This window comes from Miscanthus floridulus, chromosome 13 (assembly GCF_019320115.1).
Source record: "Miscanthus floridulus cultivar M001 chromosome 13, ASM1932011v1, whole genome shotgun sequence".
Classification (NCBI taxonomy): Eukaryota; Viridiplantae; Streptophyta; class Magnoliopsida; order Poales; family Poaceae; genus Miscanthus; species Miscanthus floridulus.
Genome location: NC_089592.1, coordinates 15,920,184 through 15,936,823, shown reverse-complemented (window position 1 = coordinate 15,936,823; position 16,640 = coordinate 15,920,184). Strand labels below are relative to the sequence as shown.

Sequence of the window (16,640 nt, the reverse complement as noted above, 5' to 3'; positions counted from 1 at the left end):
GCTGTGTGTCAAAGTCATTGTCACGTCTGTGTCGAGTTTAAGATCTCGGTGTCAGCAACGATGGCACCGAACAGTACCGAGCTAAGGATCCGGATTTTGAAATCTTACCTTCAGGGATATATTTGTGATTTTTTTTTAAAAAGAGCTAAAAATAAAAAATTCGGTCACCTCGGAGCCAGGATCTGTAGCGCCGAGACGTGTTGCCTCAGAGCCAAGAGTCATGGCGTCGACTCCCAGGATCAAAGATGAGTTTACGTCTCCCAAGATGCCAAACTTAAATTTTCTTAAAAAAATACTAAATTGTAAAAAATCGGAGATCCTCGTCTCCTCCGTGTTTTGGTCTTTACGGCCTTGACTCATTGACTGCTGCAGTGCTGCAACTAGCGTTTCTCTATTGCTGGATCTCGGCCTCTCCCATCTCCCCTAACTAGCGTTTCTCTATTGCTGGATCTTAAAGCCGTTGGGGCAGTGCTCCTCCTTTTTTCCTATCCTCCACCTCCACGTGCCTCATCTCTCACACCCACCAGTGCTGCTCGCCATGGCTGAGAGAGCTAGCTTGTTGTAGCGGTGTTGTCCGCCTGTCTCCCTGCCTATTTCCCTCTTTCTCGATCTCACAAGTGAGGCGAAAGATGGTAGTGAAGAGGCTGCATCAACGACGGAGAGCGAAACAAGCAGCACACCGGTAGGCAAGGCAAGGCAAGGCCACAGATGTATCTTTACTGTTGCGGAGATTTTCACCGGTACCCCGGGTCCCCGGCTGTCCGACGGCTTGAGGCCACCTGAGCTGAGCACAAGGCAGACAACGCCTTTGCTTGCAGTATTGTCTCTCTCCAGGTAGCTGGCTGTAGCCTACGATTTTTTTTAATGTTGAGACCGGTGATTTGGGATGTTGGAATTAAAGGATTCTCTCTCTTTTTTTTTTTTGAGTTTATTAAGGGACGAACCCCTGTGATGGAAACCCAAGACTGTCTACAGCATTCTGCTGGCGGCCTGCTGGGGACACCAGCAACATAGTGCATCCAACATTCCAACCCATTACACGCTCAAGCAAACTAACAGTTTACTCCGTAATCTGCCACCCGAAATCCCTAAGACCTTGTTCTTCAAAATAACCCTCAAAATAATGCAGTAGTATATGGAATTGTGGAGTGTGATGTTGGAATTAAAGGATTCTAATTAATGCTGTAGTATGTGGTCTGGGATGGATACTGGAATTAGGCGTTTTCAGTGGGATTTATCTTATTCTTTTTTTTAAAAAAAAATGTTGCAGCGGTTGATTTACAATGTTACAAGAGGTGACTTACGATGTTGCAATAGTTTTCCCCATGCTTTAGTCAGTTACTGATGGGATTAACCCCCAACCCAAATGTTGTGGTATTTTTCTATTCTGATGCAGTAGTGTATGTAGTTTGCTCGTGGCAAATATTGCTGGACGCAGATGAGTTGTTGCTGTGGAAACTTCTTATCTGAAATATTGCGTGATTCATTTACGCATCTTGCGATCCAACTAATCTTTTATTCTGAGAGGTTGTGAGCAACATGGGATGTGTTTTGTGTTGATTGTTTTTCATATGTTTGCCCTTATTTTTATTATGAATGAGATAAGATAAGACCCAAATTAAAGATGTCATTTCGGATGCATTTGTGAAAGAGCAGAATAAAAAATATAGTGAATCTTGTTTGAACAAGATCTCCAAATCAAATGGATGATGGTGGATGGGGTCACACAATCTAATGTGGTTGCCGAATGATAGCCAAGGATGTCGAATGTCCGGGTTCTAGACCGCTGTGTGTACCAGTTCGACACTGCTGCATAGGAGTAGATAGTTATTAGCAATCACTTAAGGTTTCTGATAACTGATCTGAACTTATGTGCGATTTATTTAATTTCTAATAGCAGGTACACTCAAGCCATGGCGGCCGTTCTCGATGCTTTGGTGCCTTACGTGAAGAAGCTGATCAATGACATGGCACAAGAAGAGGTGCGCATGTTGCCGGGCGTCTCTGGCGAGATCACTAGGCTGGAGAGCAACATGGAAAGCATCCAGGCCTTCGTTGCAGATGCTGAGAGGAGGTGCATCACTGAAGCGAGAGTGCAAAGGTGGGCGGGGAAGCTCAGGGACGCCATGTATGACGCCACAGACATCCTAGACTTATGTCAACTTAAGGCTGACAAGCGGAGTGAGCTTAAAGACAGCAGCAGATTGGAAGAGAAGGTGCCTGCAGGCTGCTTCCAGCCGTTGCTCTTCGACCTGCGAAATCCCTTGTTCGCCCATGATATAGGCAGCCGCATCAAGGCGCTGAACCAGCAACTGGAAGACATCCAGGCTTACATGCTCAAGTTTGATATCAAGCTTGTTCCTTACCCGGAGCCGAGGACGTCTGAGTTATCCGGGTCTAATAATAACATGAGGTCAGAGTCGGACATAGTTGGGGAACATATAGAGCGGAATACAAGAGAGCTTGCCCAGCTCCTAACAACCTCAGATCACGACATCAAGGTCGTGTCTATTGTTGGCCCAGGTGGTATGGGAAAGACCACTCTTGCCCGGAAGATCTTCAACGAGTTAATCATCCAAGAGCACTTCAGAACGAGAATATGGCTAAGCATCACCCAACATTTTGGTGAGTGTGAGCTACTGAGATCAGCAATCACGCAGGCTTCCGGGAGCCATGGTGGGGAGTGTGTCAAAAGCATTCTTACGAACACCCTCGTCCACATCCTATCCGCGGGAAGGTTCCTGCTGGTGATGGATGACGTGTGGAGTGTGACAGTGTGGAACGATGTGCTTAGTGTTCCAGTCAGAAATGCCAGCCAGAAACAACCTGGGAGCTGGGTCCTTGTCACTACAAGAATGGAAGACATAGCACGACAAATGGGAGCCACCTTTTACCAGCACCATGTCAGCCCACTAGACATGGATGATGCTTGGAGCTTACTCAAGAAACAGCTGCCTCCTGATCAGGTTAGTCTAGCCTATCCACGTACTTCTGTACAAAGGTACTACAATGCAATTAAGCGCAAAAACCAGAAAACCATATTGTTTTGTTTCAGTGGTACTGCACGCAATGTGGTCTGCTCACATAAAAGACAAAGGGAATTGATGTATACACAAACACACATTAAAATATCATCAACATAGGTAGAAAGATATTTTAACTGTTTCAGGGATGCATATGCATATCCTTTAATTTCTTGGGGGCATGCTGTAGCTGTACTACGAATTAACTTTTATACTAAATCCCTTACAATATGCACACTTAGTCATTGGTTTCTTTCTTCTTCTTTTTTGTCCTCTCCCATGCAGGAGTAATCAAGCTAATATTATCATGAAATTTTTTGCAATTAAGGTCCTGAAAGAACAATCTCTTTAAACCTATTAATATCTTGATAAAATTTACTTGTTATTTTTATTGTTTGAACTAGGATATCTCTTTTTATAGAACACTTATAAAGTTTTATACAGTCTAAGCATTATTGCTGGTAATACCAGAATATGAGAGAAGCAACAGAAACTACCCAAACCACACCTGCAGACAGAACCAAACACAATATCATCCACTACAAGACTCTATTATTAGATTAGCTACTACTAATTAGTGACTTCATTTGAGCCTCCATGTTAATCCTCATGCAGCATTTTAGAGACAAAGATAAATCAGTCATTTTAAAAGAAACAAAAAGAAAAACAGAGAGAGGCCATCAATTCACTACACTTATAGACATCATCGAGATCCACGTGAGTTTTCTTTTTCTAAAAAAATCACCGCATTTGTCATTATGTAAAATAGTTTAAAGTAATCAAGTAAATCTTATAATGAAATTGCACACATGTCATTATGAAAAACAGTATAAAGTAAAACCACAAATCTATAATTAAATTACCCACCTCTTCCAAAGCATAACCTAAAATAAACCTCATAGAATCCTCACGTCTAAGTTACCCACATATGCTTTTATGGAAAATAATCTAAAGTTACCCTAAGTTTACATCTAAATTATCCGTATTTGATATTACTAAAAATAACCTAAATCCCCTGAATGTGCATCGAAATATTACTTGCATTTGTTACAAAAAGATATTTTAGGTACTCCTTTTTTTTCGTCCTAAAATGTTCCTTAGGTGGTGTTTAATTGGGTTCTGGGAAATGGCAGGTGGGATAGGGAATTAGGGATACGAAGCATAGGATAGATCTAAACCTGTGTGGGTTGGGATTTAATGTTCAATCGGTAGTGGATAGCGGGACCTGTTATATTCTATTCTACTAATCCAAACTGGACGGGAGGAGTGGGTTAATTAAGGGTGGGAAATGGAGCTTTCCATGGCCCTTTGCTGGAGTGCCGACGAGTGCTGCAAGTAGCCCCCTCTCTATGGTCGCCCTACACTGTAGCTTCCAGAGTCCAAACAGTCTAGATCCATTTTGCAGCTAAATGAACCGCACACTATCACTAGTACACCTACGACGAGTGATTTATGGACTCTAGAAGTCTTATTATACGTTGATTTAACCAATCCTTAATAACCAAGGTAGCGCTAAACCCTCATAATTTCTCATCAACACTTGGATCACTGTAGGCCTTAATTCAAAGTAGGCGAGGGTGAGGCCGTAGATGGCGCTTGCGACTTCCGTTGCGCTTGGCGACTGAGGGTGCGGCCATCCCTCTCATGCGGCCCTCGCGGCTGCAATGCTTGTCGAGCGCACAACCTATCCTTCTGGTGTGGCGCTTGCGGCCTCAATTAGAGATGGTAACGGGCCAAATCGACCCATTGGGTAGTTGACTCGATCCAGGCCGATCTCAAAATCTAAAATGGACAGGAACTTATTGACCTAATGAGCAAAATGGGTCAACCCACTTGTCATATAGTAATAATATTTTTCTAATTTATTAGTCTTCTTTATTTTAATAAACGCGGTTGGTCATAATAACTTATAAACATGTCCATGATTGGAAGTACATCGAGGAATATTATATTGTTGAAGTGAAAATAGATAAAACTAATATCATGGTTCACTTGCAAACTTATTTAATTTGACACATTACTAATAACCTTAACATGTTACTATCATGATACTTTTCAATCTTGTATCTTATCTTTTAAGTGTTGATAGTATCATGATACTTTTTAATATTATATCTTATCATTTCTATAAGTGTTGATAGTGAAATAGGTCAGCTGGCCTTTAGGCCATGAAGCCGAGTCGGCCATTCCCATCCTCAATACTTCGAGAGAATATAATATAACGGGTCGAGAACGCTCGAGCAATGGTTTGGATTAGGCTCACGGTCGTGGTTTTTGGAACATACTCCATCCATCCATAAAAGAATGCAATTATCAGATCTGTGCCAGTCAAACTAACTCAAGTTTAACCAAATTTACAGTAAATAATATTAACATTTATATCTTCAGTCAAACTGACTCATGATTGTTAGTACTTTTTTATATAATTTACTCAAAGTTCAAATTATTTGATTCCTAAAAAGCGAGAATTGCATTTTTTGGGGCGGAGGGAGTATTTGAGTTGGGAAGAGAAAAAAAGGTCTTGAGGGAAGAAGATGGGAAAGCAGTGTGAAGCTTCTACATGTTGCCTGGTGCCTTCTCACGATGACAAACCTGGTGCAGAGCCTCCGAGAAGATGAGGACTGCTTTTTTATAAGACGTGGGTCCGAAAGATCGAATAAAAAAACAAAAGCTAGGGTAACGTTTGATCCCCATAGATAATAACTATATGCTAATAATGATCTCTTTTGGATCCAAATAGGTACAACTAATAGACTAGCTAGTCGTGAAGGACCGAGAACGGTGACAAGAGGGGGGAGTGAATGGGAGCCTAACAAATTATATCGAACTTTGGCCACTGAAACACACCCCAAAACTTCAAAACTCATACACATGGTGCCCGCAAGCCAACTGGTGGCTGGATGTTCTCGGCGTTGACCGATGAACACAGCAGGACACAAACCACAACAGGAAAACACTCTCAACCCGAAACCCAAAACAGAACTCTCAAATTCAATAGCACTGAAGCAAGAGCCCAACTCAAAATCTCCTAAGCCAACAGGTGACTTGAGGACCGAGAGAAACTTCCAGAGCACCACTAGAACTCAACAGAAGAAACGGGACACGAAACAGAGCTACGAGACTCACAGGACGCGAAACACTACATAGCCGGTTTTCCAACCGGCTTGGCCGATTCCTGCTCGACCACCCGGCTTAGCCGGCTTGACACCCGGCCTGGCCTGTTCCTATGCTGGCCACGCGGCCCAGCCGGCCTAGCCGACTCCCACGTCAGCCTGGCCGGTTCTTGCGCAGAGGCAGCCCGCAAGATCTCCCCAAAAGCCAAAATGGGTCCAAATCAACTCGGATTTGTACCAAATTTTGCAAAGGGGTTCACAACCAAGATAGGAAGTTGTCTACCAAAGATCTAACCCCAGAACAACTCTGATCAAAATTAGATCCAAAAATTCCAAAGTGAAAGGGGATTTTCTGAATTTTCTTCCCAAGGGTGGATTTAGTGCTCGTGATGATTATGCCCAAATCAGTTAGCAGATAGGTTCATCATGGGTCCTTGCCCGTATCCAACACCTCAACCATCCCTCAAATCGCTTTAACTCCAAAACCAACAAAACAGAGAAGGGGAGGGGAACCAGAGAAGAAAAACTCAAAACAAGCAAAGTAAGAAACGTAGACTCAGATCTCAGAGAAGATGATTGCATTATTTCTGTACATCAACTAGGTCTAGTTCTTACATAAGAAATATTACACAGCAGTGGAATCACGCTCTACACTGCGGATCTCAACAGCAGGAAAATAGAAGGGAACAACTACTGCGACTCAAGTCTTAGATAGGAAAACTAAAAGTTGAAGAGATAGCTTGTTGGTGCAGCCTCCTGTCTTATTTATAGACCTATTAGCATTCCCAAATAGCCCATAGATATTTTGGCTGAACCACTTAATCCTAGGGGTAAGATGGTGCAACTTGAGTTGTAGACATCTGACACGGCCAAGAGCCCTTCACAACCTTGCTTCGCCTCGACGCAAGGTTCGTGATGATGCCACGTGCCATCTCCCGTTCCCACCGAAACTCCACCCGGGTTTTGAGGCCCAAACCCGAAAACCATCGGCCGGTGGTTTTGAGGCCCAAACCACCAAACCACTCTGGAGAAGCATATCATTACGCCTCCTTCACGACCTCGACACGTGTCACAGTTATCCATGATCGCCCGATCACCAAGTCCTCTTGCGCTTCCTACTTGACTTGGTCAACATAGCCCACACCTTCATATACACTTGCACTTGTCAATGTCCCTGACGAGATCCTAATATAGGGGTATGTTAAGCCTCGGGATCAAAGGTTCCCGACCGAGAGACCCCCCGACCAACCCTTCCAGGATCGCTCGGGGGCTACACCCCTTGGGTGCGCTCGCACGCACCCTCTGGCTAAGGAATCAGGCCGAGCCCGAGCACGCCCGCCGCCTCTGCTCGGGACTCGGGGATTGCCCGGGCCTCAGGCTCCTGATTGATGGAAGCCTGGCTCCGATCCTTGGCCCCTCCTAGTCTTCGGCGCTGGCCAAGGCTTGGGCCTAAGACAGGCGCCTCCCAAGGCTTGGGGGCTCCCCAGCGCTGCCCAGCGGGCGTGGCCCTATCAATCGCTCCTCCGACAGAGTCACACAGGGGTGTGACGCAAGAAGACAAACTCCTCCGCTGGCTTCAGGAGGCTCCGGGGCTTCCGGGCCCGCACGTCAGCCCCCAAGCTGGCTCCCTTCATCGCCAAGAAGCCTCCAGAAGGTGCACCTGGTGGAGGCCGGTCCAAGCCGACAGAGCCTGACACTCAGCTTGTCAGAACAGAGCATCCGAATGACGCCTAGGGCTTCTTTGACTCCATGAAAACGCCAAGGTCCACACGACACCGCTGCAAGACCCTCTTGGACTCCGATCGATGTAGACCATAAGCTAAACTCCCCCAAACCGCCATGTACCCGACCTACCTCGATATATAAGGGGAGGTCGACACCTAGAGGGGACAGGAGGATTCCAAACATATCATTCCTGTCCTCACCGAATAGCTCGAGCTCTGCACCGAGAGCAGAGCCACCCCGAGAGGAGCACCGAGAGCTCCTCCCCCACTTCCATCATCTTCCTCCTCTCTAACGAGGGGGAAGGCCTCATCGGCAGCGAGGTCTTTCTAGGATTAGCACCAAGCGATCCCCTACCAAATCTCTCTTACACTCTGTTGTAACCCCCCGATTTTGGGTGCTCTTGAGTATAAGGATCGTCAGCTGCTGGATGTAGGGCCCTGATAGCCTGAACCAGGATAAACCATGCGTTCTCTCTGTGTTCTTTGTGTTCTTGAGTCCACTCGAGGCACCGGAGACACACACTCAATGACACCCAATGAACAACAATGCTTGCTGTGGTTTCGACCCCGCGATAGCTAGCGCGCTAGGTAGGGGAGCGTGTCAAGTGTGATTCCTTCTCTACGGTGGCCGGAGCCACCCGCCTCGTCGCGCGAAGCAAGCAGCGCTGCCCCAGACAGTGGCATCCCCTTCCCTACCGAGTTCTCCGTCACGGCCGGCGCCTTCGCTTTAGGCTAGGTCCTCAACTTTGGGAGCCTGGCCTACATCACCGACTGCTACGGCGAGCTCCACCCGCTCAAGGAGGCTGCGCCGGCGGGCAACGAGCCCTTGGCGCCGCCCTCTCTATCGGGCCTCCTAGGAGCAGATCTCAAGGTCCTCACCCGACAGAGTTGGCACGGTTGGGGTCCAAACCCGCCACACTGGACTGATGTCAGACGAACTACGCACTAGCCAGTGTGCAATCTGCTTTCGGGCCATCATAGAAGAGGTGGCACCGCGGCTCAGGCGCCTCCTGGCGCGAGCACGCCACGCAAGGGGCGATCGATCCGATGGAGTGGGCAATGCTCATGCCAATTAAACAGCTAAGTTCCCAAATCTCTAAAGCCTTTACGATTCACTTCCTACAATCTGATGGCCGTTTCCCCGGCCCGCCGGGACGGGGGCACACGCGCGCCGCTAAATCGCTCTGCTTTCGGGAAAAACGCGGCTCCGGCGGTCCCTCATCTCGCCTGGCCCTAGCCAACTGAGCAAGGCACACATGGGCTACTCCACCTCCCGACCAAGGCCGGAGAAGCCCCCACATGGACCTTCTCCCTCTCGTGTTTCTCGATCGGGGGGCCGACCCGCCCTGCTCGCTTCCTCTCACGACCACCGAACGGGATAAGCTAACGCCCTAGCGCCTAACGGGCACAACCCAGGCCAATGGAGCTAACCGCTGACGCCCACCGGGCTCTTGAGGGGAAGACAGGTGCCAGGGATGCCCCCACCGAGACGTAGTGGGAGAAGCGAAACAATAACGAAAGCATAATGATTTAGCGGACCGAAGCGCTCCTGATATGCCATTATTCAAGGGGCCTAGCTCCCGAGTTACAGTGCAGGCCCTACAACTGAATCTTGTGCAGGTCACGAGGAAGCAGGGGCATCAACAGGCGCCTCCTCTTTGTCCAGATACTTGTCGCCCAGCAGTGACTCGTCATCCACGATGTTCACGGTGGCGGGTACCAGTGGAGCCACGGCACCTTCTGCTTCCTCCAGAGCCGCGTCGGTGGTATCTTTGGGGACGCTCAGCGCCACGACCCCCAAGTCGACTTGGGAGAGGTAGAGCCTCACCAAGGTCAGAGCCGCAATAGCTCCCTGACAGACGGCGCCATGAATGACTCGCGGGACGCGCACCGGAAGAGAGCGCAGGCGCCCGGCGAGATCGTAGGGACCCTCCGGAGGCGGCGAAGGGAGCAGGGTGTCACACGCCTCCCGTGCGCAGGCAATGAGCTCCTACAGCTCTACCCTCGCCACGTCCAACTCCTGCTCCTGCTCTGCCAAGGAAGTTCAGCCTTCCTCCGAGACCCTTGCCTCTGCCTGCAGCTCTTGCCACAGACGGTCATGCTCCAGGCGCCCCTTCTCCGCCGTCTCCTCCAGCACAAGGACCTTGCCGCTCTCATCCATGAGGTCCGCCTGCTGCCCTGCACCATGCCATAAGGGAAAGCCGAGCTCAAGGTGACCAGGAGCGGAAAGCCCCGCCCCGGAAGCATGTGAAAGAAGGTAGATAGAGGACGCACCTACGATGAGCTATCGGGCGTTGCAGAGCTTGGAATGGGCAGCCTCCCTCGTGGTCTCTAGAACCCCCAGGGAGGCCCTCAGTTTCGTGACCATACCTTCGGCCATCTTGCATGCCTCCTCCACCTCAGCCACCTTTTGCCAAAGCGCCTTGGCCCTTGCTTCTGCGGCATGCCTGGCCTCCCGCTCTGTCACTAGTTCCCGCCCGCACTACATTGCGGCACGCCTCATCGTGCTCTTGGACGAGCGTCTCCGTCAGCGTCACTATCCAAGTGTGCGGCGGAGGGTAGGGCAGCAGAGCAGGCAAGTGCCTCCCTCCTCCACCGGAGGAGTCTGAGGACACCAACGGGGCGACCTTTCCCTCCCACTCCCGAATGAGGTCCAACTTCTTCCGGGAGAATTGGAGCAGCACCTTCGTCAAAAATAGGGAAGGCCTGAGCAACTCCTCTCACTATTAGTGAATTTATAGTTGTTCGGCTAGCTTGTACCTCACAGGTGTCGAACACTCCTTTCTGGTGGCCGAAGAACTCCTCTGCTCGGGCCGTCATGCCCGAGATGGAGTCATAGAAGAACGCGACCAGCTCCTCGATGGCGGCACGCCGCTTGATCAACCCCACCCACACATGTTGTGTTGGGAGAGACAGCGCAGCCACAGATGAGGAACCGGCCTTCTCATGCCTTGCCGGTGGAGGGGAGCTGAGGAAAGCGACCTCTGCCCGACGCAGCTCTGACTGGCGCGGGCGGCGCCACCAGAAGGGGACCAAGCTCAGCGACATTGAGCCCCTCCGGATGCTCGGTGGCCTCGACAGCTGATCCGTCCACGACAGCGTCCTGGTCCGCGGCTACGCTCTAGGAGGCAGCAAGGGGTGCGTCCCTGCCCACGTGGGGCACCAGCAGCGAACGGCGGCGCACCTTCAGCGCGAATGGCCGAGGGGACACCCCCACCTCGCCTGAGTCCCACTTCATGGGGTGCTCCCTGCATTAGACAGCAACACCCTTGCCCGGTGAGAACGCGGGCTTGGGACGACGACAACTGAGCATGTTGGTCCCTTGCTACCCTGCACAGGTAAGAAACAAGCTTACTAGCATACTCACTATGGCTAGAGGTAGAAGAAGGGGTTGAGCTTAGGAACACACGCACACACAACACCAGCAGCTCGGCTGCTACTGCAAATGTGAATGGCGGAACTAACTTCCATTGCCTTTTGGTGTAGTATATGTACGACCTACAAGTACCATATAAGGTACAAAATGTACTACTCCTATGTCCTCTAAGACATGGCTGATTGCAGCCCACTACTTGAGAATTTTGTACTAGATGGCTTAGGGCCATTTTGCTACAGCACCAGCAAGTGACTTAGCTGCCAGTCTCACTAGCTGCCGATCTTAATCTGCAGCAAGCAAACAAAAGGGGGCAGCAAATTATCTTACAATTCTTCCCCTAATCTTGCTGCTAACCTGATGCCTTGACCTCAGCTCCGTGAACCGCAGGCGCCCGAGTGACTTGGTGAGGATGTCAGCGAGCTGTTTGCCGGTCTTTATGAACTCGATGACGATATGTCCTCCATCGACGCAGTCCCGATGGAAGTGGAACTTGATGTCGATGTGCTTGCTCTGGTCGTGGAGGACAGGGTTCTTGGCGAGGGCGATGGTGGGCTGGTTGTCCACCATCAGCGCTGGCGGGCGAGCTTCCTCGCTGGTTAGCTCGTCCAGCAGCCGGCGTAGCCAAACAGCATGGCACGCCGTCGTGGCCGCTGCAACATACTCCGCCTCACATGTTGACAGCGCTATGATATTTTGCTTCAGCGACTGCCAAGCAATGGGGGCCGCTCCAAAGAAGACGAGCACGCCAGAGGTGCTCCGTGGCCCGTCGATGTCGCCCGCCATGTCTGCATCGCTGAAAACTGTGAGCTCTGGCTTACCTTCCTCGGCCTTGGGGGTGTCTCACTGAAGACCGTGAGGCGCAACCCACCCTTGCTGTCGTGCTTGGGGAAGATGATCTCTTGATCGAGCGTCCCCTTGACGTAGCGCAGCAGCCTCTTCACTGTTGTCTAGTGATCTTCATGCGAGTCCTCCATGAACCGGCTGACGTACCCGACCGCGAACGCGATGTGTGGCCGAGTGCGTGAGGTAGCGCAGCCCGCCGATGATGCTCCGGTAGCACGTCGCGTCCACCTTTGCCGTGGTGCTGTGCTTGGACAGCTTTAGCCTCTCCTCCATCGGAGTCGCGCACGGCTTGCACTCTGCCATGACGCCGCGCTCCAGCAGCTTCTCTGCGTAGGCGCGCTGGCCCAGGGAGATGCACTCCTTCCCCTCCTTCACCTCGATGGCGAGGTAGTAGGAGAGCACGCTGAGATCGCTCATCCGAAAATGAGCCACCATCTCGCACTTGAAGGTGTCAATGTCCGCCGCACGCGCCCCGGTGACGATCAAGTCATCCACGTAAACACCGACGACGAGCTCGTCCTTCCCCCGTTGCCGCGTGTAGAGCGCATGCTCTGTGGCGCAGCGGGTGAACCCAAGCTCACTATCGAGCTTGGCGTTCTACGCTTGTGGGGCTTGCCGAAGCCCGTAGAGCGCCTTACGCAGCTTGAGCACCTTGTGCTCAGCGCCCTTGATGGCGAAGCCCGAGCTTGCTTGACGAAGACTGTCTCCACGAGCTCGCCGTGGAGGAACGTAGACTTGACGTCGTGGTGGTGGACGCGCCAATCCTTTGCCGCTGCCATGGCCAGCAGCAGGCGAACGGACTCCATGCATGCCACCAGAGCAAAGATGTCCTCGAAGTCGATGCCCTCGCGCTGGATGAAGCCGCGGGCAATGAGATGCGCCTTGTGCTTGACGATGGTGCTGCGCTCGTCCGCTTCACCTTGTTGACCCATTTGAGCCCGATCGGCCTACAGCCCGCCGGCGGCTCAACTAGCTCCCAAGTCTGGTTATCCTCGATGGCCTTCATCTCCTCCAGCATCACCGGCGCCAATTGGTGTCGCGTTCAGCCACCGCAAACGTGGGTGGCTCTTCTGCGTTGACAAGGAGTAGCTCCGGGTCATCAAGAAGTCGACTGGCCAACCCAGGAGCCCCCCCCTCGTCGCCGATGATGTCCACCCGGTGGAACTGGACCTCCTTGCCGTCATGGAAGGCATCCACATACTCGTCGATGTCGGTGGGTGGAGAGGCAAACTCCAGCGGAGGTGTCCCCTGTCCTGCCGTCGTAGGGGACTGTGGTGGAGGTGAGTGCGCGACTGCTGGTGGAGACTGCTCGCCCACGCCTGTCATGGCCGGACTTGGCGTCTCCTCGGCCACCTCAGCTGCCGGACCTGGCCCGTCCACAGCTGGCTCCACAGCGCCTGCATCTCCTCCTTGAACTAAAAGGTGCTCGATGGCAAATGTGCCGCTGACGCCACCAGCTTTCCCCATGCCTGAATCCTCCCAATCCCAGACCGCCATCTCGTTGAACACCATGCCCTTGGAGATCACCACATTCCTCCCTTTGGATTGTAGAGCCGATAGGCCTTGCTGCCTTCCTCATAGCCTAGGAGCACCATGGGTGTGCTCCTATCTTCTAGCTTGGTGAGGAACGGCTTCGTGTTCTTGACGTGGCCGACGCACCCGAACGTTCTGAGGAAAGAAACGTTCGGCTTGCGTCCAAACCAAGCTTTGAACGGCGTCTTGCCCTTCGGGGCCTTGGTGGGCATGCGGTTGAGGATGAACACCGCCGTGGTCACCGCCTCGCCCTAGAACTCCGCCGGCATCTTCTTGGCATTCATCATGGACCGGGCCTTATCGACCACTGTCTGGTTCCATTGCTTCACCTCGCCATTCTGCTGAGGTGAGTATGGCGCGGTGTGGTGGCGCACCACCCCTTGATCTGTGCAGTACGGGGCGAACTCCACCGAGGTGAACTCGCCGCCATGATCCGTCCTTAGCACGCACAGCTTATTCCCGGACTCAGCCTCTGCGTGGGCCTTGAACCTCTTGATTGCCTCCGCCACCTCACCCTTGCTCGTCAGGAGCTGCAACCACATGTACCGGCTGTAGTCATCCACGAGCAGGATGAAGTACTTGCGCCCGTCGTGCGTCGCCAGCGTAATTGGCCCGCAGAGGTCGTCATGGACCAGCTCGAGGGCCTCTACCGCGTGGTACTTCGCCGTCTTCGAGAATGGCAACCTCCTCTGCTTCCCAGCCAGGCAGCTGTCACACAGCTCGCCTGCGTGCTCGATGTGAGGCAGCCCGTGCACCATCTTCTCCAGCTGACCGTGAGCGTCGAAGCTAAGACGGCCGAAACAAGTGTGCCACAGCCACAACTCCTCCGTGTACTGCACCGCTAGGCAGACGGGCTACTCCACCTTCAAGTCGAGCAGGTATAGCCGGTTCCGAGACCTTTTCACCTTGGCGAGAAGCCGTTGCTCCCGGTCCCTGATCTTGAGGACGCCTTCCTTGATCAACACCTCGCTCCTGCGCTCATCCAGTTGCCCAATGCTGATGATGCTTGCATGCAACTGTGGGATGTAATACACATCCGTCAGTGCGCGGTGCTCGCCGTTTTGGCACCTGAAGATGATGGTGCCGCGCCCTCGAATCGCCACCCTTGAGCCGCCGCCAAACTTCACCGTGCTGATCACATTCCCGTTGAGCTCGGAGAAGGCCGCCTTGGAGCCCGTCATGTGGTTGCTGGCGTCGGAGTCCAGGTACCACCTCTGCTCCTGCTCGCCGCCCACACGTCCGAGGTGGACTTGGGTGCGCGGCTCATCGAGGTCGACAGTCGTCGAAGCCTTCCCCTGCTCCGCCATCGCCACCTCCTCTGCTTTCTCCTCCGCCTCGATGTCGTGTAGTGCACAGAACGATGCCATCAAGAGAGTGGCCTCATCATCATCATCGCCAGTCTGCGCTAGATGAGCCTTGGCCTTTTTCTCCTGCTTGCGGTTTGGGCATTTCTTTGCCCAGTGGCTAGTCTTCCCGCAGCGCCGGCAGACGTTGGGGTCGACCTTCTTCTTCTTCTTCTTCTTCTTCTCTGAAGAAGTCTTGCTGCGGTGCTTGCCATCACCACCGTGGTTGGAGGAGGCTTCCCCGGACTTCTCCATCTGGGCAGCCCACTCCTCTATCAGCAATAGCTTGCCGCTGTCCGTCGTTGCTGTGGCCTGCTCTATGCGCTCGTCCACCGCCCGCAGACGGCCGGTCACATCCTCAATGGTGAGGGTGGACAGGTCCAACATCGTCTCCATGGAGCGAGCGATCTGGATGTACTTCACCGGCACGGAGTGAAGGTACTTGGAGACCGCTTCCTCTTCGTTGATGGTGATGCCGTGGCTCCCCAGCTTGCTGATGAGCGACTGCAAGCGGAGGGAGAAGTCCTCCATCGACTCACCATCGCGGAACTTGAGGTTGGCGTACTCCTGCTTCAGCAGCTGGGCCGTCGCCTTCTTTGCGCGATCGGAGCCGACGCGCAACGCCGCGATGGCCTCCCACGCCTCCTTAGCAGACTTCTTCGCCCTCAACGGCTCCCTGTACTCCGCTGGCACAGCAGCGAGGATGGCCTCCATCGCTGACATGTCGTCTTATTCATTGTCGGTGCCCTTGTCAATGGCATTCCAGAGCCGTCGGGCTCTGAGCTTGACCTTCATGGTCACCGCCCACTCGCTATAGTTGGTGCGAGTTAGCATCGGCCAACTGGTGCCGCTAACTTCCCGCACCGTGCGCACAATGACCTCCTGTCGTGGGTGGGTAGCCCGTCGCCCATCTCTGAACCGCTTGTCATCACCGGCGGTTAGTCCGGCGACAGCACCAGCACGGCTCCGATACCACTTGTTGGTCCCTTGCTGCCCTGCACAGGTAAGCAACAAGCTTACCAGCACACTCACTCACTATATATGACTAGAGGTAGAAGAAGGGGTTGAGCTCAGGAACACACGCACACACAACACCAGCAGCTCGGCTGCTGTTGAAAATGTGAATGGCTGAACTAACTTCCATTGCCTTTTGGTGTAGTATATGTACAACCTACAAGTACCATATAAGGTACAAAATGTACTACTCCTATGTCCTCAAGGATATGGCTGATAGCAGCCCACTACTTGACAATTTTGTACTAGGCCATTTTGCTACAGCACCAGCAAGTGACTTAGCTGCCAGTCTCACTAGCTGCCAGTACTAGCTGCCAGTCTCACTAGCTGCCGATCTTAATCTGCAGCAAGCAAACAAAAGGGAGCAGCAAATTATCTTACAGAGCAAACGAGAGCTCTTACCTGCCGCCGCAGGAAAGCTTCAGAGCGGAACCTTTAGATAACAATTATCTCACTAGTTGAACCAAATCAGATAATAGCAGCTAATAGGTGGAGAAATAACTATCTCATCAATTAGTCGTGTATCCAAACACCCTCCCAGTTAATAGGTAGCTAGCCAATTATTAGCCAGCTAATATTAGCCATGTGCTATTAGAAAGCTAACTACTATGAGCTAATGTATCCAAACAAGGCTCCATTACCTTGTCCCATGCCTACACAAACAAAACCTA

General features: G+C 51.9%; 1 protein-coding gene across 5 annotated transcripts in view; it reads left to right on the top strand.

Moving 5' to 3' along the window:
• Positions 1-410: 410 nt before the first annotated feature.
• Positions 411-16,640, top strand: part of LOC136502161 (disease resistance protein RGA2-like) — a 43,613-nt gene continuing 27,383 nt past the window's right edge. For 4 of the 5 annotated variants that reach the window (XM_066497635.1, XM_066497634.1, XM_066497632.1 and 1 more), the window contains exons 1-2: positions 411-834; positions 1,898-2,966. In XM_066497635.1, coding sequence (XP_066353732.1) covers positions 1,914-2,966 — 1,053 coding nt within the window. In that variant the 5' untranslated portion in view covers positions 411-834; positions 1,898-1,913. The remainder of the gene's footprint in view (positions 835-1,897; positions 2,967-16,640) is intronic. The other variant, XM_066497633.1, reaches the window with a different exon arrangement.